The sequence below is a fragment of the Vigna unguiculata genome, chromosome 8 (assembly GCF_004118075.2).
Source record: "Vigna unguiculata cultivar IT97K-499-35 chromosome 8, ASM411807v1, whole genome shotgun sequence".
In the NCBI taxonomy this organism is placed as follows: Eukaryota; Viridiplantae; Streptophyta; class Magnoliopsida; order Fabales; family Fabaceae; genus Vigna; species Vigna unguiculata.
In genome coordinates, this window is record NC_040286.1 from 35,741,912 (window position 1) to 35,766,930 (window position 25,019).

The 25,019-nt window shown below is 31.3% G+C and overlaps 2 protein-coding genes across 5 annotated transcripts; both read left to right on the forward strand.

The window, feature by feature from the left end:
- The first annotated feature begins 1,849 nt into the window (after positions 1-1,849).
- Positions 1,850-6,871, forward strand: LOC114194152 (WD repeat-containing protein 26 homolog). Of its 3 annotated transcripts, XM_028084241.1 has the most exons (6): positions 1,868-2,107; positions 2,555-2,614; positions 2,748-3,603; positions 4,878-4,979; positions 5,235-5,864; positions 6,464-6,871. In XM_028084241.1, exons 3-6 carry the CDS (start codon positions 2,827-2,829, stop codon positions 6,680-6,682), a joined length of 1,728 nt encoding a protein of 575 aa, XP_027940042.1. In that variant the 5' UTR covers positions 1,868-2,107; positions 2,555-2,614; positions 2,748-2,826; the 3' UTR covers positions 6,683-6,871. The 3 variants fall into 3 exon arrangements, with proteins under 3 accessions (XP_027940040.1, XP_027940042.1, XP_027940041.1); XM_028084239.1 differs by lacking the exon at positions 2,555-2,614 and having other exon boundaries at positions 1,850-2,107; XM_028084240.1 differs by lacking the exon at positions 2,555-2,614 and having other exon boundaries at positions 2,722-3,603.
- A 1,323-nt stretch (positions 6,872-8,194) lies between these two features.
- Positions 8,195-17,382, forward strand: LOC114194434 (DExH-box ATP-dependent RNA helicase DExH6). 2 transcript variants are annotated; one of them, XM_028084630.1, is made up of 14 exons: positions 8,195-8,470; positions 8,758-8,848; positions 9,006-9,318; positions 10,510-10,584; positions 10,826-10,870; positions 11,261-11,351; positions 11,445-11,503; positions 11,943-12,092; positions 13,077-13,129; positions 13,466-13,499; positions 13,624-13,713; positions 13,796-14,800; positions 15,524-16,606; positions 16,696-17,382. In XM_028084630.1, exons 1-14 carry the CDS (start codon positions 8,350-8,352, stop codon positions 16,945-16,947), a joined length of 3,462 nt encoding a protein of 1,153 aa, XP_027940431.1. In that variant the 5' UTR covers positions 8,195-8,349; the 3' UTR covers positions 16,948-17,382. The 2 variants fall into 2 exon arrangements, with proteins under 2 accessions (XP_027940431.1, XP_027940432.1); XM_028084631.1 differs by lacking the exons at positions 8,195-8,470; positions 8,758-8,848; positions 9,006-9,318 and having other exon boundaries at positions 10,826-10,901.
- The last annotated feature ends 7,637 nt before the right edge of the window (positions 17,383-25,019 follow it).

Sequence of the window (25,019 nt, forward strand, 5' to 3'; positions counted from 1 at the left end):
TAAATTATGCAAAACCAGAGAGATTTATATCCAATTGTCGATCTTGATCAATAAAATAAGTTTAAGAGTACAAAATAAACTATCAAATCTAATTAAATATTGATTGACATAATTTTTAAAATCAAGTCGCAATTTAAAAATGAATTATGATAAAAAGTTAAATTTTCCTTTTATGTTAATAAAATAATTACTATAAAAAAAATTTATGAGACAAATATTTCATTATCAATCATGACAAGAGAGTTAATTTTTTATCTTTTAAAATAAAATAGAGCATGTGAAAAAGACCGAAATAAACACAAGCAATAAATAACTTAAAAAAATAAGAAAAGATAAAATAGATAAAATATTTTTTTTCCATATTTTAATTTTATATTTTACTATTTACTAACGACATACTTTATAAAATAAATATCTAACTTAATTATCATAAATTCTTATTATATACTGATAATTTATTTTAATCTAAATGATATGAAATCTTCCGCGATAACTATTCCATAAAATTTTAATAAAGTTATCGTCGTAAATTTTAATATTGTTTTAAAAGAAGAAAATTGATATGTTCTTTTTTTTTTTAAATACACGAATAAAGTTTAAATAATGATTTTGTACAAATGGTTCAAAGCCACCACCACTATAAAATCTACACAGAACCACAATGTATGATTGTTATCTATAAACATAATTTTAGAAAAAGAATTAAACCTAGTTACATGTATCTTAAAAATGTTCAAATCACAACTTAATTGAAACATGAGTTTAATATTGTTTTTCCAAGCATTCCCTGTTTCTTTTTTCTTATAGATCCTGTATGTCGGTAGGTACATGTATTATATAATCTTAGAACATTTGTTTTGAAAATTAACAAAAAGAAAAAAGTGAATGAAAGTTAAATGATCTAGTTATCCATTTTATTATATTTGGAGTGAGTGGAAATCTCTGACACGAACATGACTCAATAATTTAAAATGTCCACGCTTCTCATCCTCTCTATCCAATGTGCACACATACATCTACCACCAAACGTGCCTTACTTAATTAATGTACCATTATTTATTAATATTTTTATGAAAATTACTAATTTTTATTTTCATTTAATAAATGATAAAATGGTAATATTATAAAGGTTAAATATATTTTTATTCTTAAATTTATAGGAAAAATTGTGATTAGTCATTTTTTAATCTTTGATAAATTTAATCTTTTAAACTTTTTAAGTTGTGTTAATTTAATATTTTTAGTTAAATTTTGTTAAATTTAGTTGATATTTCAAACGCATCTTATGATAATTTTTTATTTAATATTAAAGCAACAATATATCAAACGGTATAAATAGCTGAAAGACTATCGTAAAATATGTTTTAAACATTATATAAACTTAACAAAATTTGGTTGAAAGACTAAATTCACACAATTATGACTAAATTAAAACAAAACTTTAAGAAAAATTAAATTTTATTTTTATTTAAATTGAGGTACTAATATATTTAATCATATTATAAAAAAGTGTAACATTTATATAATATAAATGTTTGAAAACCATTGAAGTTTCGTGTGAAATCATGAAAGTAATGGCGTGATGGTTTAAGAAACAAGGAAGGCATATACCAAACCAAAGAAAGTGTTTGTTTGTAGTTAAGGGTGCTCGTTGTCATTTCACAACTTCACAGAAAAAGTTATATGGAAGAAAATACTAGAAAGATAAAATAAGAACAGATAGCAATTAAAATTTATCTAATAATTTATTCATATGAAATTTAAACGTTATTAATTATTTTTAATAAAGTTTTTATTTCGTTTCATGATTCAAACCGTTTATATATAGTTGCACCTTTTTGATAATTTACCATATACTACAGAATTCATAAATTAGAAATACAAAAAATTCATCGTTATAATTGAAGATATATTATATTACACGTATATATATGTTATCATTGTTTGCAGGCATAAGCAGAAAGAAGGTTTGGGATTTTCAGCGTGTGTGTGGTTTTGGTAACTGAAGAGTGTGTGAAGCAGCAGCAGCAGAAGAAGAAGGAATCGGCGGTTTTCAACTCACGATCGCGTCTCAGACTTTGATTCCGATCGTTGCTTTGCTTGTTCGGTAAGTCGGTGGATCATCACCGTCGTAATCTTCTTCTCATGTTATTGGATCTGCGACTTCTGATGCCGATTCTTCTACCTTATCCTGTTTCTGTTACTCTTCCGATTTGCTCGACGTGTCTCTGTTTATTTCATAGGGAAATGCATATTATAATTTGTTTATTTATTATATATTATTTATTTATTTTGCAATTTTTGAGTTCGGTTTCGCTTTCGAGATGATATTTTTGAGTTTGCCAGGCATCGTGGGGTCTTATTGATTTGGTAGATGAAAATAAAATTGGTTTAAACATTGTGCTTTGAAGTAACTAAGCTCGGATTCTTGCATTATTCTTTTTTATTGTTGTTGATGATGTTTGAATTTGAGGAATCAGTTTGCTGTTTTAGCTTGTTTTTCTATGGACTCGGTTCTATTGTGCTTACTGTTGTTGTTTGTGTTTCTGTGCAGACATTTTTTTTTTTGGAGTTTGCTCGTGTTAATTTCTACGTGGACATTTTCGAAATTTTTGTTAGTTTGCCGTTTCAGTTTGAGGATTTTGTTTACTGGTTTAGCTTCTGTTATTTCAGGACTTGGTTTTATTGCACTTACTGTTGTCATTGCTGTTTTTCATGCAGACATTTTTTTCCTTGTGGTTTTTCAGTGGCATTTTGTAGGTGTATGGTCGTATGCGTTCTTTTCTCGCGCTGCTGAAATTATATATGGGCTGAGGGGCACTTTTCATGGGAGGTGTGGAAGATGAAGAACCAGCCTTGAAGCGGATGAAGTTATCCTCAAAAGGATTAGTTGCCTTGTCTAACGGTTCTTCTTCTAAAGAGCCTGTTGGAGGCTTGTCCAGGGACTTCATGGCTCGGGCCCTACCGTCTAAAGGGGACGAACAAGTTGTTGGTTCCAAAGGGGTTATAAAGAAAGAGGAATTTGTCAGGATAATTGCAAAGGCTTTATATTCTCTTGGTTACGGAAAGAGTGGGGCACATCTAGAGGAGGAGTCTGGAATAGCTTTACACTCTCCTGGGGTGAATCTATTTATGCAGCAAATACTTGATGGGAATTGGGATGACAGTGTAGCCACATTACGTAAAATTGCTCTGGCAGATGAAAGCGTGGTCAGGTCAGCCTCATTTTTAATATGGGAGCAGAAATTCTTTGAGCTTCTAAATGGTGAAAAGGTCATGGAAGCATTGAAGACCTTGAGGACGGAGATTACTCCACTTTGCATTAATAGTAGTAGAATTCGAGAACTTTCCTCCTGCATAGTTTCACCTTCTCCTAGACTAGATATTGTAAGGGTGAGGTCTCGGTCAAAGCTTCTGGAGGAATTGCAGAAACTGCTTCCCCCTACAGTAATGATACCTGAAAAAAGGTTGGAGCATCTAGTTGAACAAGCGCTCATCTTACAACGAGAGACATGCCCATTTCATAATTCATTGGATAAGGAGATGTCATTATATTCAGATCATCATTGTGGGAAAGATCAGATTCCTTCCAGTACATTACAGGTTAGAAAATGATATGTTTAGTAGATATTTTTGACTTGTTAATTAGTAGTGATAGCAGAAGCAGCTTCCTCTATGTTGTTTGCCTGTTCCTAATTAGATCTCTGTTTGTTAGTCTTTCTTTTGTCTGTATTATTTCATGATTACAAATAAATGTTCTCTACATTTGTGAAAATTTGAATGCTAAATGGTGGCATCTTGTTAATGGATATGGCGATTGTTGAGGTCCTGTGAATTTTCTTTTTAATTTTCTCAGTGCGTACAAGTAAAAGAAAGGTTAATGGGTAGAAAGTGATAAGGACTTGGGTATTATGGGGTGTTGAGTCCTATATTGTATTGTGATACTCAGTGGAGTACTTAAGTGTTTGATTATCGTCCTAACAAATTACTTTTTAAGGGAGGGTTCCTAAGTGCTTATTAGAACAGTTTGATAAACAATTAAATACATGTTGGCGATGTCCAATTATCATAGCTTTTGAAAAGACTTAGTCATGTTAGTTTGTCGTTTGAGTTGAGAAAATAATGTCCTGGATGAAATTTTGCATCTTTTTTTCCTACAAGCATATTTTTCAGTCAAAACAAGGTCATATGTTGTTAATGCCTTGGCTTGGTAGTTTGCTTTTGCCCTTTACCTTTCGATAATCCTGCTTCCTACTCTGAGAGTACCAAGTTGTTTCCAATTAGAAGACATTAATCTTAAAGTAGAATGTCTTTTTGATGTAAACCCATCCATCCCCATTTTTACATGTGCATGCCCTTTATATTTCATATAGAAGTCCATGGTCAGTGCTTCTAATAATATTGAAAAATCTAAATTAAAATATCCTGACAACTGATGCACAGCTTGTAGGAACTTAATGACCAAATTTACATAATTACAGCTATCTGGGCAAGGCACCATTTCTATGGGTGTCATGCATTTCTCTATATATATGCAATTACACTATTTAGAACTGCAATATCTACCTAAGATGCCTTCATCACTTTTTACTTATTAAAATACTCTTCATGTCTTGTAAATGAGATGCATGAATAATCTAATTTATTTCAAAAAACAATCCCCAATTTTTTACATAGGTTTGATATTTATAATCTAATTTCCTTAAAAGGCCAATCCCCAAAACCAGGGAGGAGAAATGAGACAAGGTACAGAATTTGTCTTGTGGTTTCATCCTTTTGTCATCTATTTACAATGATCGTCCTGTCTTCACTTTGTATATTGCATGGATAGTATCTACCTTCTAATACTATTTTCTTTCTTGCTAATATTGCAACAGATATTAGAGGCACATGATGATGAAGTCTGGTTTGTACAATTTTCACATAATGGGAAATATTTAGCTTCAGCATCAAATGATCGAACTGCAATAATTTGGGAGGTAATATTTGATATTGATCTCATAATTTACACTTTCTGTTTTCTGCTCTTCCATTCTTTTTTTTACTTTCTGCTAAATTTGTCTTCAATACTTGTGTTTGATTTAGCCATCATACTGCAAATTCAAATCCCAGTTATAATGTTTTCCATCATATTTCAGACCCCCTGTGGATCAAGACACAAAAATTGCATTCTAACACGTAAAATAGTTTAATGCTATGAAATCAGGTGTCACTTTTTAAATTTTTTTAAATAGGTTGGCATAAATGGTGGACTGACTGTAAAGCATAGATTGACTGGTCACCAGAAACCTGTTTCTTCAGTTTCATGGAGTCCTAATGACCAAGAGCTCCTCACATGTGGAGTGGAGGAGGCTATTAGGCGTTGGGATGTTTCCACTGGCAAATGCATCCAAATTTATGAAAAAGCTGGTACTGGCCTAGTTTCCTGTACGTGGTTCCCGTGTGGGAAATATATACTTTGTGGTTTCAGTGACAAGAGCATTTGCATGTGGGAATTGGATGGGAGAGAAGTGGAGTCTTGGAAAGGACAAAAAACCCTTAAGATATCTGATTTGGAAATCATGGATAACGGGGAAGAGATTCTAAGTATTTGTAAACCCAATTCTGTACTGTTGTTCAATAGAGAAACAAAGAATGAGAGGTTTATTGAAGAGTATCAACCAATAACGGCTTTTTCCTTATCGAAGGATAACAAATTCTTGTTGGTTAATCTTTTGAATCAAGAAATACATCTATGGAACATTGAAGGCGATCCTAGGCTTGTTGGCAAGTACAAAGGTCATAGACGTGCCCGATTTATTATCAGGTCTTGCTTTGGTGGCCTTAAGCAAGCTTTCATTGCTAGTGGAAGTGAGGATTCACAGGTATGAATCCTTGATCATTTATCAAAACTAACGTATACTTCTCCCATTTGCAAATTGAAAGGCTTTGATGCTTGTATGTTTCTTATATAGTCAAAGATAATTGTTTTTAAATTTTAATTCTGTGTTTTATTATAAGAATTTGGTGCATGTCTAGTGTAACTTAAATTCTAGGAAATAATCACATAGTTTTCAAAAGTGCACTAAAAGAATTGTTAAAATAAATCGTTGTTTCTTCAGATCAAGTTTAAGATGCACTTGGTGTGCCTGGAAAGACTCATTAAAATATTGGCATAAAAGACCCATGGAATGGTGCTTTTTGTTCGATTGATATACTGAACATCTTTATAATATTAGTTGAAGAATGAATTCAACTACTATTATTGTAATGATCAGGAACTGCTGTCTTGGCCTTCTTGGTTTTCAGTTTGTCATATTTACTAGTTTTTAGCTGCGGTGTTTATTCAGTTTGTGTTTCTTTTTGGATGTGAAACAATTTTATGCAGCATATAGGATCCCTGCAATGTTATTAAACCTCTTATGATAGTGAGTTGTATTGGATAAATTTGGACAAGCATTAAAGTTGAAGTGTATGTTTGTAGGTTTACATATGGCACAGAAGCTCAGGGGAGCTAATAGAAGCATTGGCTGGTCATTCAGGATCTGTAAATTGTGTGAGCTGGAACCCAGCAAACCCCCACATGTTAGCCTCAGCTAGTGATGACCGGACAATTCGGATATGGGGCCTAAATTCTCTGCACAACAACTACCAAAATGTTCCCACCAATGGCGTCCACCATTACTGCAATGGGGGATCTTAGATCACCAACTCATTCCAATTGATTTCTCTCTCTCTCTCTCTCTCTCTTTCTCATCATTGCAATCGTGTAAATACCAATTTCTATTACCACAAGTGGACCATTCATGTTAAAAAATGCATGTTACTTCTCATTATCTCATAATTTCTATTCATTGCACACTTATACCTTCACAATGATTCTTATATCTAATGTTTGAGGTTTTAAGTTTGTTGATGAAAATGTAAAATTTGTTTCCTGAATTTCGTTACGATTTTATGTTTATTTAAAGAAATTAAAAGGGAATATTAAATAATGCTAGACGATCAAATATACTAAAATTTAATTAATGTAAATTCAGTCAACGTTCAACTTTCCAAGTCTCTTTTATATCAAATAATTTTAACCATATGTAAAAATATTGTTGAATAAAAATAGCTTAAAATATTTTTGTTATTTTTTCCATATATGATTTATTTTCACATAGTGTAATTAATTTTAGAATAACTTAAAAGGAAAAAAAAATTGTATTAAAAAAATGAGATTGTCATTAATTCTTTTGTGCTTATTCACTTCATCTTCTTCTCGCTTACCCCTGGCTAACACAGATTTTCTGCTTCTAAATCGAGAGGATGGTAGATTACATTTTTTGAGTGTTTTTAACTGATCGGTGTTAATACCTTTTGACTGTAATAAAGTAGAAGCCTATGATATAATTTTGGGAATAAAATGAATATGTTTTTGCCCATAAGAGCGATTTCAAGACTATAAATGATACTTGCAATATCAGTATATCTTTATTTTTCTTATATATGCTTATATGAATCTGACTTGTTGCATTGTTGTTTTTTTATATCAATAATTATACTGTGCTCACTGGTTATGTTTATAAGTTCTTTTTTAAAAAAAAAAAAACTACATGCCAAAGAAAGTAATATTAGACATTGGTATGTCTCAGCAGTAATCAAATACTAACAAGAAATTTTTATATATATAAAACAGTTAAAAGTAAATTGATTCTTTTGGAAGGATTTTAGGATTGGGTCATTATAAATGAAAAATTAATTTATAAGAGATTTATTTTCATATGCAAATCCACAGAAACGAATTTCAATGAATTGAAACTAAGGGATAAAGGAACATAGTTAAGAAACTTTAAAATATAATTTCTTGTCAATCGTCAAAATCAAAATCTGAAATTACCTTTTCGTAATACCATAGGTTAAGTAAAGCAGTTCTGTCAATTTAAAACATTTTACTCGATTATTTCCGATAAAGAATAAAATAGTTGAGAAATGAACAAATATAAAATATTTACCTAAATGGAACAACATAAAACGAAACAATAGACGTAGGAGGTAATGTTCTGAATGCTAAGATTTTGAATCTAGGGCACCGGGCACATTATTTGAAAATTAAATATTAATCTATCGAAATATTACAATTTCTTTTAAAAGATAATATCCCTTTAACATAGAATATTCTATTTATACGACCTAAAAATAAAATTCGTAAACATTGTTTATTTTATACAAATAGGTTTAGAGATCGAACCCTCGCATGCAAGACATTTAAGCCGTAACAATTTAAATTTTGAGAAAATCAGCAACAGAAACTGAGACACAAAACGCATATACAATAGGAGCTGCGCTTGCGACAACTTCTTCACTTGGATTCTTTCGTCGGAAACGATGGCCAAAAACAGAGAGAAGAAAGGAGAGGCACTTCACCGCCAAACCCCCAAAGTTGATGAAGTCACCAGGATTCGCATTTCCCAGATTCTGGAACAGTTCCGAGCTTCCAAAGATGAAGGTTACCCTCCAACATTCAATGCTTCCCCTTTATTTTTCTGCCACTGTTTCACCCTTTGATGCAGAGGAATGTCACGCCACCGTTGTCTTGTTCATTTCTCTTTCGGGAATGTTGCTTCTGAGTGATTGGGTGTTTTGTTTGGATTGGATATTTGCACGTTTTTGTTGTTGTGAAGTTTGAGTTGGGTAGTTCGTGACCCACTTGAAATCTGTGTTGGAAGGATGATGATTGCATGGGTGTGTCCACTGATGAAATCCGGGTTTGTTTTTGTTTTTGTTTTTCTGCAGTGTACAAGTTTGATGCTGGTTTGTCCAACCAAGAGCGTGCTTTGGTGCATCAAATGTCCCAGAAAATGGGGTTTAGATCTAAAAGTTCTGGGTGAGTGTTAAAGGCAGCTCACTTCAATTGCAATTTTAAATCTGTAAGACTTACGGTCACAGTTGTTGAATGGAATAGTTGGTAATGGAATGCTTTTTTATTGGGTGTTTGCTGTTTGCATATTGTATTGTTGATATTGGACCTGTGTTTTGCTTAGGCTTGGGAATGACAGGAGAGTGTCCGTTCAGAAAATAAAAAAGAAGTCTGACACTGATAATGGGTTTCGAAATCTTCCTCATTTCACATTTTCTGAAGAGGCAAAATGGGTGCTGGGGGATTTATTTGCCCATTATCCTCCTGGTGATGGAGACTTGTGGGAGATGGTTGGAGAAAATAGTGACAGTACTGCTGAAAAAACAAAACAGAAGCAGGATGATATTTTCAGCAGGCCTTCGATGAGCAAAAATGAAATTGCTAAGAGATTGGAAGCTCTTTCTTCTAGAATTAACAAAGTCCCTAACTTGAAACAGGTTAATTTTCTCTCCGTCTCCTTTCAGCTTCAGAAACCTACATGAATGAATTTTGTTGGAAAACCTATATGAATTTTATTGTTTAGAGTTTACTTTGAGCTATCAGGACTGAATATTATTTCGATAGTAATAAAATGGTGGAACAGGTTGCAATGAGTGGGTTTACATGTTCTTTGGATTTGGACTTAGGAACTGACTTAGTTTTACAAAATTGCATTGTAAGGCGAGAACTACCCAAGCCTTACAAGCATTACTCATGTGATATCTGTAGCCAATGTCAGATTTTAACCCAATAAGAGTCAACATTTTGGTAGCTCTACGCTATGATGCTTCTTTCAGTCATTTTGGGTCAGCTTTATTGTTGGCAGTCCTTTCTGAGACACTGAAAAAAGAAGCGAGCCAATGCAGGTGGCCTAACAATGGATTTATGATAGTCTTTGACATCATCTTAAAATTTGAGCATAGGATCTAACTGAACACATGTAAAGTCGGTGAGAATTTGTCTTAATTAGAGGTATCACCTGTTAAACTTATTTCACGACATAGGATCTAACTGAATACATATCATTCACAATTTGCTAGTAAGATCTTAAATGACTCTGTTGGATAAATATTGGTTAATAGATGAGTCAATAGAAACCCTAAAGGGACTTATGCTATAGCTACAAGACTGCAATCCAGCTTCTTCTTGATTAATGTTGGTCCTTCTCTACGTGTTGTGTCCTGTCATGAAGAATTATGTTGTGTGCCATACTAATGCTGATTTAGTGTCACAAAATGGCTTCATAGGTGTTTCATTTTTTCCTGAGTTCTAATGGTACAAATTTTCATCCATAATAGCTCACAATAAAAAATTTAATGTAAAATAATGATATTTATGAAAAAAATAATATTTACATGTACTTAAATAGGTTGACCTATTCCCATAAAAGACTTTTGAATGACATAAAGTCTGAACTTTTGAACTCAATAGTCTTTTAGGAAAGCCTTGGCCTCAACTTGCCTGATGTCTCAATAGGAACTTGACCTATTTTCTCCCCTTTTTTGAGAAAAAGGTGAAAGAAAATCATTTGTTTATCTTGCAACCCAACAGAATGATGTTTTTCTATTATTCCTCTCGCAATGTATGTATAATATTTGAAAAGGAATAGTCTTGTTATCAATTCATTTGTTTGGTTTCCGTTCTTGCAGATCATTGAAGATAGATCTAAGCTTCCAATTGCATCTTTCAAGGATGCAATTACGTCAACTGTTGAATCTCACCAGGTTAATTTAAAAATTTTCTTTGTAAACTTGCCTTTGGATATGCATCTACTTGGTAGCTTGGGTGCTGATTGCACTATGATTGAGCTTTATGATTCACATTGACATGTTGAATATACCAAATAACATAGTTGAGTTAGATTTTAGTTTTACTGCATTTCTACACATTAATTGAATTTAATTTGGATCTTATATTTTTGCATGTGTTTTGATTTTAATATTCCTTCCATGTGTTTCGAAGCAGGTAGTTCTCATATCTGGTGAAACTGGTTGTGGAAAGACTACGCAGGTTACCAACTCTTTGCCTTGTCTTTATTATGGTACAGCTACATTTACATGTAATTTGTTTGCGCCTGTTCTAGATAATAAATTTTTGGTCATGTATTGATGTTTTTATGATTGGTCCTTTTAGTGTGTATGCTTGTGAATTGTGATACAAATTTGCACCCATATTTCCATTTTTGCACTAATGCAGTTGCTTTTCTATTTTAAATTTCAACTAATTGGCTTTGATAATTGTGGACACACTGATAATTACATGATGCTTTGTGATTTTGGGTTTCACCATCTGTAATTCCATCATTGTATATGGACCAAGGTCTTTTAACAATCTGTGCTTTGTATTTATCGTTCTCTTTTTTTGTTGTCCTGTTTTAACTTTCTATTAAACATTATTCAGGTTCCACAGTTTATTTTGGATCATATGTGGGGTAAGGGAGAGGTATGTAAAATAGTTTGTACTCAGCCTCGGCGAATCTCTGCAACTTCAGGTGTGCAACTCTTCTGGATTTTGGACCTAATTTTTAATATTTATTTTTATGTCTCACTTGAAATTTGTTTCCTTCTGCTGTTTCTATGTATAGTTTCTGAGAGAATCTCCGCTGAGAGAGGAGAGACTATTGGAGAAAATGTGGGATATAAGGTAATTTTATTGATGTATCTTTGGTGTAGTAATGGTACTGTGATCCTTTATTTGGATTTATTTTGTATAGAAATATTTATACGAACGCCTCTGTTATCATAATCAAACCAGTTTTTTGCATTTGTGTATTACACATATGATGCACCTTGTTTTATCGGTACTGAGTAGGAAATCTACAGGATGTCATCAGTAGGGAAGTATGAGTTTTCTTGTTACTGTCTCAATCAACAATCTTTTCTGTTTCCAATACCTCTGTCTTTCTTACATAGAATTATACCTTTTTCCCCATTCAACATTCTCTATCCTATGTTGGTTATGCGAGTCCCTTTTAAAGTTATGGGCTGCCTTCCTTCTTAGCAAACTTTACTAGCTTTTCTAGTGGTTTACACATCTCATGAACATCGAGTTCTATCTTACATTTTCAACAAAAAAAATCCAGATTCGGTTAGAAAGCAGAGGGGGAAGACAATCATCAATTGTGCTATGTACCACTGGAGTGCTACTAAGGGTGTTGGTTTCCAAAGGTTCCCGTTCGTCTAAGATAGGGCACATGAAGGATGACATTTCTGGAATCACTCACATAATTATGGTACTTCCTTTAAATTACTTTCTATCTTCAGCAAGAGCATAAACGTGTGGTACTTAACTTTGGTAAATACTTCACGTTTTTATTCTTCCATATCACTTTTTCATTTACTGAATTATTTGCATGGTCAAAAACTTGGTTATTAGGCATGACAGGTAAGTTCTTAGATAAATGGTTTAATTGAAAATTTGAACTGACTGGGAAAATCTGTTAAAATATGAAAAATTGTTTTTGAAATTGTTGTAAAATTAGCTGTTTGGTTGGAGAAATGTATTTTGTTTTGATTTTCGGTTTTCACTTTTAATGAGAAAAATGTCACATTGTTTTCACTTAGTTTTCTGCTTTTTCATAACTTTGTTTAGGTTGGTCAGGGTGATTGGTTAATTTGGACTGGTTGGTCAAGTCACCTGTTAGGCCACATTGATTTTATAACATCTCCAATCCAATAATTAATATACTTCGGTTATATCACCACTTCCCTGTTGGATTTTGAACGACCTGCCCAAACCCATTTTTATTGAAACATTGGGTGAAAGTATTAAAACTTGATGTTGTTTAATTACTTTAAAACTAGAAAAGTTATCACTGGTTTAATGATTGCATATTGCTAGAAGTTTAATGTGAAAAATTATAAAGCAGTTACTAAATAGTGACTGTAACTACATAAACTAGATCAGACTTAAAATAAATGGTTTTCAGACAGTCTCTTCAGCAATGGGTATCCGCAACTATGCCGTGATAGATATTGTACTCTGAGGGGAAATGAACTTTGAAACTTTCATGTTATTCTCTTATTGACTTTGAGAGGAGTCGGAAGTGAATTCAAATGTCTTCATAGATTATATCTTCTAAATCCCAGCATGCGATTCATGTTCTGCACATACTTTCTTTGGAAAGTATGCCTTGGCATATATATAAAGCATATCCTGTGTATACTATCCTTGCAAAGTAGGCATTGCGAACTAAGTGATTTTCATTTTTGTTCAGGATGAAATTCATGAAAGGGATCGATACTCTGACTTCATGTTGGCAATCATCAGGTATATCATTAAGAAGAACTTATTGCCCTCTACTCTCTAGTGTGATGTGGTTAATACAAATGTATAAATGCATGTTGCATAAGTGAGGGGGAAATTGGGCTGTATGGGTTAAGCTTGTTTTAGATATTTTGCACCTAATAGCATTAGTTTTTTTGGGTAGAGTTGAGTTGGTCCTTAATGAGCAAAAAAGCCTTTTTCTAAAAGGTATGTGGCAAGAACTTCCCTGTTATGTTTAATCTTCCCTCAGAGAAGAAAGATAACGAAGAAGATTACTTGCCTAAGAGGTCTGTCTTGTTTTTGAACTGATACCTCTGATTTTTGTTAACCTAAATGCAGAGACATGCTCCCTTCATATCCTCACCTACGTCTGGTCAGTTCAAATTTATTACATCTAATCATATTTTTATCTCTATTGTTCACCTCCGGTCAAGTACTTATTTAGTTAATAATTATTTATTTTCCATTTTTAACCTTCTGGTGCTCTAATATTACAGATATTAATGAGTGCCACCATTGATGCTGTGAGATTTTCTCAATATTTTGGGGGCTGCCCAGTCATCAGTGTTCCGGGATTCACTTATCCGGTAGTTATATTGTAGCAGGCTGTAATTAACTAATACTTTGTCACATGTTACTTACTACAATGTCTACCCAATCTTTCTTCAGGTCAAAACTTTCTATTTGGAGGATGTACTTTCTATTGTAAAATCTAAGAATGATAATCATCTTGATAGTACTACATCTAGTACTTCAATAAACACCAGGGAGCTAAGTGAAGAAGAGAAGCTTTCTATGGATGAAGCTATTAATTTGGCTTGGTCTAATGATGAATGGGACATGCTGTTAGAGTTGGTTTCTTCTGAAGGAACTCCGGAACTCTTTAATTACCAACATTCTTTAACTGGCATTACTCCACTAATGGTGTTTGCTGGGAAGGGTAGAGTGGGTGATATGTGCATGCTCTTATCTTGTGGGGCAGATTGCAATTTAAAGGCCCAGGATGGAATGACTGCACTGGAGATTGCTGAAAGGCAAAAGCAACCAGAAGCAGCTGAAATATTGAAGAAGCACTTAAACAATGATTTTTCCAACTCCACAGAAGAGAATAAGCTACTTGATAAATACCTGTCAACAGTCAACCCAGAACTTGTTGATATTGTTTTGATAGAGCAGCTGATAAGAAAAATATGCATTGATTCCACAGATGGAGGGATCCTTGTTTTTCTTCCAGGCTGGGATGAAATAAATAGAACACGTGAGAAATTGTTTGCATCATATTTTTTCAAGAATTCCTCAAAGTTTATGCTCATATCTCTACATTCAATGGTTCCAAGCATGGAACAAAAGAAGGTTTTTAGGCGCCCACCTCATGGTTGCCGCAAAATTGTACTATCAACAAATATTGCTGAAACTGCTATCACCATTGATGATATTGTGTATGTCATAGACACCGGACGAATGAAGGAAAAAAGTTATGATCCTTATAACAATGTCTCAACTCTTCAGTCATCTTGGATTTCAAAAGCAAGTGCTAAGCAGCGAGAGGGACGTGCTGGCCGCTGTCAACCTGGAATATGTTATCATCTATACTCAAGGACTCGAGCAGCTTCCTTACCAGATTTTCAGATTCCAGAAATTAGGAGAATACCTATTGAGGAGCTTTGTTTGCAGGTATTCCATCTTTCCTGATTGGTGACTCTAAATCTTGGTTCTTGTTACTGAATGATAAAATGGTAAAAATTTCTCTGATAAACATGAAAATTTAGCAAATGGAAAAAATTAGTCAATTCTTAATGCTAAATTCAAACTTATGTTTTATTTTTATGAATTCATTTGTGCAAAATGTGGTTAATTACTGATTTGAGCGAAGGAAACAACTTTCTTCTAAGGTTTTTGGAAGAGAAAATAGTGAAGGGTCTTGTTGCATTCTTTGATGAAATTGGTGTCTATGATATTCTGTGTCTGAGGTTAAGATTGAAAAGATGTCTCTAGTTTTGAAAGCGTGTTAAGGTTGAAAAGATGCCTCAAGTTTTGAAAGTGTTTTGACGCTACATCGTATATGTGATTTGGTTGTTACTTGTGAGATTAGATAAAGCAGCTACACTCATTTACTGAAGGTCAAGTAGTACACCAACTCATTATTTCTGGTTTGAGTATCAGTTTGAAAAAGTTTTAAACCCAACTGAATTTAATTTTGAACAAGTTATATATGTTTGTGTTACCAGATTCATCTTGTATAAATTTAAATTAGTATTGAAAGTACACCAACACCCTCCTAAGGGTATGTTTTTCTTTTTCTTTTGTGGTACTAGCAAGGTATCAATGGCCATATACAAAAATGTAACTAGAAAAAAAATTTGCCCTCACGTTAGATTTGGTTCTCTCTCGTGACAGGTGAAGTTGCTAGATCCAAATTGCAAAGTAGAAGAATTTCTGGGCAAGACGCTTGATCCTCCAGTTTTTGAGTCCATACGCAACGCTATTATAATTCTTCAAGAGATTGGGGCATTTTCAAGTGATGAAAAACTCACCAAACTAGGGGAGAAGCTTGGTTCTCTTCCTGTTCACCCATCAATCTGCAGGATGCTTTTTTTTGCTATATTGATGAACTGTCTTGATCCAGCTTTAACTCTTGCCTGTGCATCCGAGTACAGAGATCCATTTACACTTCCAATGTTACCCGAAGAGAAAAAGAGAGCCACAGCTGCAAAATCTGAGCTTGCTTCTTTGTATGGGGGTTGCGGTGATCAGTTTGCTGTATTGGCTGCATTCGAATGCTGGAATAACTCAAAAAAAATGGGTCTAGAAGCACGGTTTTGTTCTCAGTATTTTGTGTCTTCAAGTGCCATGCACATGTTATCTGGCATGCGCAGGCAACTTCAAACGGAACTAATTCGAAATGGGTTTATCAATGAAGATGCTTCAAGTTACAGTGTGAATGCATATGACCCTGGTGTGCTCCATGCTGTTTTGGTAGCTGGACTATATCCAATGGTTGGGAGATTTATACCAAATAAAATGGGGAAAAGGTTTATAGTTGAAACAGCAAATGGTGATAAAGTTCGGTTGCACAATCATTCTACAAATTTCAAGTTGTCATTCAGGAAATATTTAGATCACACTTTGATTGTGTACGATGAGATTACTCGTGGTGATGTGGGTATGAACATAAGGAACTGCACAGTTGTTGGACAACTTCCACTTTTGCTGCTTTCAACAGAGATTGCTGTTGCTCCGGCCGACGAAAATGACGACGACGAGGATGATGCCGGAGGGAGTGAAGATGAAGTTGGAAGTGAAGATGGGATGGAAGTTGATGCTAAATCTAGTGGAGGCCGTGAGGATAAGTTGATGTCTTCTCCTGATAACATGGTTAAAGTAATCATGGACCGTTGGCTTTATTTTCGTTCAACAGCCATCGATGTTGCTCAGCTATACTGCTTGAGAGAGAGATTATCAGCAGCAATTTTATACAAAGTAAATAACCAAATCGTTTTTCTCTTCTGTGATTTATCTGTCATTTCTTTTCAAATAACATTCTTGACAAACTAATTTACATTCTTTAGGTGACATATCCAAGGAATGATCTTCCTCCTATCATGGCGGCTTCTATGCATGCTATAGCTTGTATTTTGTCTTGTGATGGTTGCATTGGTATGCCAGCAATTTCAGAAGGTGTGGACACACTAACCACTATGGTAAATGCAGCAACTTTAGGCAAACCAGGATCTAGGCGATTTGGTAAGAGACCAAAAGGATCACTTGCAGAGCTTATTAATTATGAGGGTCGCCAAAACTCTGGGCCTTCTAAAGCCTAGGAAACACACAAGTTGATACAATGTTCAGTGTTGGCAGAAGCTTATATCGAATACAAAATCCTAACTGAAAATTGAAACTACGTTCAGCTTATATAGAGAGCAAATCCTGATGATGAACGTAACGAAAAATCTTGGTTCGCATGTGTTTGTGTTGGGTTCCTGACACAGTTGAGGTGTCATTCAAGGTTGAAGTTTGGGTGGTTCACTAGTTCCATCGTTTTGTATAACCAGTCAAATTTTGTAAATACTAGCCATCCTCAACGCTAGTTAAATTCTAGTGCGAACCTTTAGCATGAGTAGAACCTTTAGTATGAGTAGAATTTAGAAATAGCTGATGAAATTATTTATTACAAAATCAAATGAGGAATGAAATTTGTGTACTGTATGCTTTACAATTGGCAATTCTAGCCCAAATATATAGAGCATCTTTCTGCAGGTCTGTTCAACTTTTCTGCACAATGCATTATGTTGTTACATCTTCTCAATTTCACTGTCAAGCATACATTATAGATTATATGCATTGCAATTTGACTACAAATCTCGTACATCAAAAATCTTGTTTAAAAAATTTGGATCACTCACGTAACGTGCGTCAGCATCACGGCATGCAAATTATTTGCTAATAGTGTGTTTTAGAAACGGAAATGTGAATGAATTTGACGACGTTCATGAAGTTTTTCCAGAGATCGCGTTCGGATTTGGCGGCGATGTCGTTGTTGACGGCAAATGAAAGTCGGAGGAGGACTGCTCCGATTGCTCCACGCGCTCTACGCCGTCGCGTGTCTTCGACAATAGTTTCTTCGCATGTTGGAAAATCTCCGATAACGTTCCTCCGTCTCATTCATTCCGTGGCGGTTGGTGTAGAAAGAAACCGGGATGCCAAAATTTGGAGACGTTAAAGGCTAAAAACCGCAGCAACCCGGAAATAAACCGGGTACGGGTCGGAAAGTTCAGTTGATTGTGGGAATTATTTTGAATTAGTTAACTTCGATTTAAAATTTAAACTAAACTAATTATCATCATTTTATTTATTGGATTTATTTTTCTCTCGATCCAATAATTATTTTTTTCAATTTTACTTCAATATTTGTGTACTTATTATGATCTTATATAACGCCATCAAATCTCTTCCAAGATATATTATGTGAATTTTTTTATAATTGAATTTAATATTTTTTTTGACATCGAATTGATTGAAACGATATTATTAAGATTAATCATCAAATGAATCCGAAATATTATTTTCTTTATACCTTGGAACTCCTTTACCATCTTATCTCTAAAATATGTATTTAAAGATTAGACGAGAAAAATATATTTCTAAATAACTAAAACTATTATACGTACCAAAATAAATATATTATAAGAATTACGTACTATAAATCATCAATTATTAAAATATAAAAAATCATTTTACCAAACATTAATACAGAATTAAATGTTATATTAATAATTAAAATAAAGATAAACTATTTTTTTATTGTTAAAGTGTAACACAATTTTATTTTTCGTCCTTGGATCAAATTTTACTTATGTTAAGTTTCAATTTTTAAGAAATACATGATTCAATCATTTTCGTCAAACAATGTTAACTGTCTTTTATATGACAAACAATAAATTATGTTAGATGCAGTTCATAAATTTCTCTCTTATTAACGTATTTTAATATGTAAGCATCACTCATTTGTCATGAATAAATTGGATGAGAAGGATGATCTTCATACCTATTTTATAAAGGTAACATAACATAATTAAAATTTAAAATAAAAATAAAAACCAAAATCGCATTATAATTTAAAGATAAAAAACATAATTAATCTTAAAATAAAATTTAAATATAATATTTTTTTTAATATGATAATTTGAACCAAACCAATCTTATTAAAGGTAATTCATAAGGAGCTACCTAATTATTAGAGAATTTTGATTTTGTTGAAGAGGATTGAACTTTATGATTAGAATAGGTGTGAGAAATGCTTAACCAAGTCAAATAATTACAACAAATGTGCCTTAGTTGTCCATCAATTTTAAGTGAGCAAAAATGAGTATCATGAAATCATTGGTTTCAGCATCTTCGCTAATAACCAAATTAATATACTTAACATATGTATACATATATTATCGTCGTCGTTAATATAATAAAAAGTAATTATATAATTTAATATAAGCATAATTATAAAAACATCATAAATATTTTAAAATGGTATTCTTTATTTCTTCACATTCTTAAATTTATCAATAGTTGAATTAAAATTAAAATAAAAAAGAAACATAATTATCGAAAAAGAAAACTTATAGTAAATAAATCATAATGAAAAAATGATTAAAAAAATATACCAATTAATATTATTTTTTTACTTTATAAACAGAACTTCGATACAAAAATATTATAAAAATTGAGAACAATTAAATAGTTTTTGCAAGAACTTAAAAGATATAAGACACTTTTCGTATATATAAAATAATTTAATTACTCGAAAAAGAGTAAAAGTTTACCTATTGTGAAAGTAATATTTCAACATAAAATGAGTAAAAAAAATACTTTTTCTTTTACTTCTTTGTTTTCGTTAGAAATGAATGAAACAGAGATGAGAAATGAAAAAAAAAATCATGAACTTATATTTTACCATTAAAAAAAGAATGAACTTAACACTTGAGAAAAGAAATATAAGAAAAAAAATATCAATTTTCTTTTTATATACATTTCACATTTATTTATTTTTTATTATAATTAATATAATAGTTATTTAATTCTCATTGTTATAGTATTATATATATACAAGTAACTCTAAAAAAAATTAGAAGCAACCACACACTACCCTGTAATCCCATGCACTAATTCATAACATATATTATTTATAACTTGATTATGTCTTAACTTTTATTAACTATAAACTATATTTCACTATAAGGAAAACGGATATTATGATGGATAATTTTCGACGGATATAAATTCGTCTTTAAAAAGAATAACCCTATCAAATAACAGATATTGAATGTAAAATGTAATAAAAATAGTTTAAGATAAGCGTGAAGAGTGCATTAAAAAGCTTGAATTAAAAGTTGAGGTAGCTTATTGCTTGCTGGATTGAAAGTGATGGATGGTAGAAATATTATCTGCAATATGCAATGATTCAGTGCATGCCTTCATAAATGTCAAACACTTTATTAATTCACTATCACCCATTATTTCTCTTTACATCTTATACCTATTTCTCATACTAACTAAACATTCCCACAAAATTAATTATTTTTTCTTGTCATCTAGTGAATATATATTCTTCTTTTCTTACATTATAATTTGTCAAAATAGAAAGAATATATAATTTATTATTGAACCCAAGTTGATGCGTGCAAGCTTCGGATATTCAACTAGATGAATAACGATGCACATTTCTAGTCCACAAGGTAAATTAAAAATAGGCAAAGTAAAATTAGTGGAACCCAAAAGTCTTTACAATGTTTACATACCATGCTTTTGGACAATTAACTCGGAAGACATCGTATAAATATCTTCCTGAATGTTATCAGGAATATTATTATGAGATTTCAGATCGATTAAAGATAAAATAATTTGATAGTATATAAGTAAATTAAAACATCACTTTACAAAAGAAAGTAAGTTTATTTAACGTTTCAAACACATTTAATTTTAGTACTGTAGTTGGTTTATACTATTTGACATAAATTCACTTCAATGTTGATAAATAACTAAATTGGTTCAAGATTTTCAAAAGGGATTAATTTCAATTTTCACTAAAAGTTAAAGGATAAAAAACATATTTAACCCTAAAATTTATCAACTACTACTTTACTAGTGAATTTTTTATTATCAATAAACTCAAATTATTAATGAATTTTTGTCATTACTAATGGATAAAATCCATAAATAATTTCAAATTTTCTTGTGTGTCAATAAGTTAATAATATAATTGAATATTAATGAAACAACCATAAAAACATTATATATTTGCATTTATAATATATTAATCAGGAAAATTATACTATGCCTCCCACTTTTTTACTCTCATTCTTTACTCCTTGACGTGGTTTAGTATGACTTATTGATTCTTTCAAAGGAAAAAATAGTAGTATATTAATCAATAAGTTACAGTAAACGTCAGAGAGTCAAAAAATGAGAGTTATAGTATCATTATTCTATACAGAAAGATCTTTATCTTAGCTGATAGTTTTAGGACAATCTTCTTTCTTACTTGTATTTTCTTCTTTTACAAAACTAGAATTCAAAAAGACAAAACCGGATCCAACCTTCAACTTTTTGCTTCACATAATTATTTCATTAATTGATAAAATGAATAATCTTATTTGTTGATGAAAATCAACCGTTAATATTTCTAAGCATACATGATTTCAACGATAAAAATTAGTTATTTTATTCTCTAAAATGTATTGTTGAGTAGATGAGTTAGATCCATATACCATAATGTAGAAGTTGAAAAATGGTTTGGTTGTAGCCCATGTAGGGACCAACAAAATGCATACGCGGAAACACAAAATTCAGTAATAGTTTTTGAAATTTAAGAACTAAAATTCCATTTGACTAAGTTGCAAAGGAAAAAAAAGGTTGTGATGGTACATTACACGCATCAATTATCAACATAGTAGTTTAACAAATTCATACAAAACCATAAATCGATAATATTCCCAAACATTATATTCAACGCAAGTGATGGGAATGAAGAAATTAAAGCTTACTCTTTCTTGCATGCATTCTTTTCTCGATTTACGTGCATGGAATCTTTCAACTCCGATTATTACCTTTTCATTAATCAAAGGCTACCATGGAAATTTACATAACGTGCTTCAAGTTTCTAAATATAATATAACTTTATTGTATTTCTAGTTAATATTGAATTTATAATATATTTATATTATTTATATTGAACAAAATCATATTTTTTGTAAATAAAAATCCCATATCAAATATTGATAAACAAAAAATGTTAATTTATCATACACAAACTAAATATTAGTTATGCAATTAGTGTAATCAATCCGTTTATAAAAGATACACGCAAGGAGTACATAAAATTAAATACAGAAAAAGAGTTATTCTTAATAAAATCATAAGGTTCTGTTATTGTCAAACATTTCAAATATAAAATTGAATATGTATATATAATTTGGAAACAATAACTTGATAAAAAATAACACGATAAAATTAATAATCATTATAACGATAATAATAATAAACATAATTTTTTTTTAATTTTATTATGCAAGATTAACTTATAAAATAACATTCATAGTTTTTTATATACTCTAATATAATCGTATCTTTAATAGGTATGAAATTTAAAACATGGCGGACTGAGATTAAGTGGAACCTAGTTCCACATGGAATGGTTTAATTAACGTAAGTTTTTAAAAAAAGTTGGGAATTTAAAAGTTTTAAGATTCTCTTTCCATGATGTTTGAATTTAGAGGGAATAGTGGTGTTAAACACGGCATATGAAAGGGCAATAGATGGGCCCAAAAGTAGGCACCGTCAATAATTGACATCAAATTCATTGCCTCATGGACAATTCAACACATCTTTTTCTTCCTCTATTAACAACTATAATTTATTTATACTTTCTCTTCTTCAAAAAAAAAAAATCTATTTAAAAAATCATTTACATTATATTAATAGACTATAGTAACTATTATACATAAAAAAAATTATTCCAGTCTCGGATCAAGCCATCTTGGATCGATCATGACCAAAGATCATAAGTCGGGTCAAAAGGTGGAGACGGGACAAATAAGACCCACGACCGAACGTGACAACCCGGACAAATTGGTTCGAACAAACAACTTAAATATGTCCACTCGGTCCGACAACTCAAAGCTAGACCAATGACCTGAATGGGCTGATCAGACATATGATCCAGACGGATAGTCCAGCTCGATGACCTGGACAAACCAACCTAAGTCGACGACCAAACCGATCAGTCCAAATCGATAATCTAAACAAACCAATATAAACCGACAACCTAAACGGACCAATCCAGTCTTACGAGCTGAACATACCGATGACACAAACAGATTACTCAAACTGAAGATCTAAACGGACTAACGACCTAAACATACCGGTCCGCTCGGACGAGCAGACTTGCCTGCCTACTGTTAACGTGAAATAGTGAATAAAGAATATACAATTTGCTTTACATGTAATTGTATTTTGATAAAAACTTGACTGCGACTAACTTGGAAGTGAATAGCAGTCATATGCTTTATTTGTCTGAACACATGCACGACCTATTCATTATTGACGTGAAAAGTTTGTGATGATTTTCATTTCTTCAACACGATAATATATCGAATTATTAGCTGTTTTTTTAGATTTTTGTTTGGCACGTGTTGAAAGTAGAAAGCAAAATGAATGGAAAAGGAATTTTTGAGATTTTTTTATATATATCCATTTTAATTATTAATTTTGATGGAGACAATATATAGAAAAAACATTGTAAATATCCTACACGAACATCACATTTTCCATTTGGGAATAAAATGATGTACCTTTCTTTATTTTATTTGAAGTCTGTTTGTTAGAAAAGAGGATTCAACAAACATAAAAAAAAAAGTAAAACAAAAAAAAATTTAATATAATTAATGTCACACGGTATATATCACATATATTGTCAAATTTTAGATACTGAAATAACTAAACATTAACTATAATAAAATATTTGTATGTCATTATTAAAATAAAATTGTTTAATTATATTTTATGTTCCAAACTTTAAAACTATATGTTTATATTTTATTTTATTTTTTTATTGTTAGTCAAGTATTTTTAAAATTTATATTTTCATAAATGAGATACTTAATAATACTTCATTATTCTTTCGGTAAACGATAAAAATACAGAAACAGAGAACATGATAGCATCTAGGGTTTTTTTTCTTTTTCTGTACATATATAGCCTTTAACCCCTACACAAAATCATCAATTTAGATGAAAAAAAAAATAGCAACTCACATTTAAAATTAGGAATTAATATTGAGTTAAGCAAAAAAAATTAGAATTAATTAACAAGTAATTCAACAATGTTAGAGGTATTTCCTAATTTAAATAAAATTTATAAACTAAAATCATTTCAAAATAGAATATATATATATATATATATATATATATTATAATTTGAGGAAGATTTAAAAATTACTTCTTCATTATATATGAAAACAAGAATATTAGATAAACTTAACTATTATATATTATTAGTTAATGAACAAATAATTTATTTTGCTTATATTGATTGCAAAATGTCTTAACTAATATGTTATATATGTGGATATTTAGATCATAAGATATTCATATGCTTAATTTTATTTTTCTACATAATTGGATTTTTTTTCAAGTCGTGTTTTGAAAAAACTAATAAAGAAAACGTGAAAGGGACAAGTGGTGTCGGTAAATGTTTCTATTTCGAACAATAAATGCATTTCATTTATGTATACCATGTAAAGAAACGTATTAACGCATATTTTGTTGATACTAAAAATATGGAACGAATAAATTTAATTAAAAATAACATAGAGTTAATACATTTTTAGTTTATATTTAATAAATACTATTTTAGGTAAAATTTTAAAGTAATTATATTACAAAATAAAGTCAATATTTTTTTTTACTACTTGACAATTCATTAGATTGTTAGTACATTATATTTAATATTTTCTATTAAAAAAAAACCCACTTGTTAATTCTTCAATGAATGCTTTGAGGAATATTTAGTAGTGAGTTAAATAGGAATGTGAAAGGGTGGTGGAATCTAACAAATATCATCTTCTTAAAACACGTTTCATGAATTCTCTGGTTTTTGTCAATTTGAAATGAATGGAGTGATGCAAAAACGACAAAATTTTATTTGAAAATCAGACAAAAAGAATTTGAGTGCAAATATTGTTATATAGGTTTTAAGAATTCATTTAATTAAATTTCATGAAAAGTCATTGGGCATAGACTTTTGGAGGTTTCTACCTGCAGCATTCATATTGAAATGTTGCAGCATTCTTATTTATAATTATCTCATATATTCAAAAGCCCGAAACACAGAAAAATGAAAA

What these genes read in the sequence shown, in the direction of transcription:
- LOC114194152 (XM_028084239.1), top strand. Translation starts at nt 2,827, where the DNA reads ATGGGAGGTGTGGAAGATGAAGAACCAGCCTTGAAGCGGATGAAGTTA. An exon ending in GAACTGCAATAATTTGGGAG is followed by an intron (nt 4,980 to 5,234) that starts GTAATATTTGAT and finishes TTTTTTAAATAG; the next exon opens with GTTGGCATAAATGGTGGACT. An exon ending in GTGGAAGTGAGGATTCACAG is followed by an intron (nt 5,865 to 6,463) that starts GTATGAATCCTT and finishes GTATGTTTGTAG; the next exon opens with GTTTACATATGGCACAGAAG.
- LOC114194434 (XM_028084630.1), top strand. Translation starts at nt 8,350, where the DNA reads ATGGCCAAAAACAGAGAGAAGAAAGGAGAGGCACTTCACCGCCAAACC. An exon ending in AAGTCCCTAACTTGAAACAG is followed by an intron (nt 9,319 to 10,509) that starts GTTAATTTTCTC and finishes CCGTTCTTGCAG; the next exon opens with ATCATTGAAGATAGATCTAA. An exon ending in TTGAGGAGCTTTGTTTGCAG is followed by an intron (nt 14,801 to 15,523) that starts GTATTCCATCTT and finishes CTCTCGTGACAG; the next exon opens with GTGAAGTTGCTAGATCCAAA.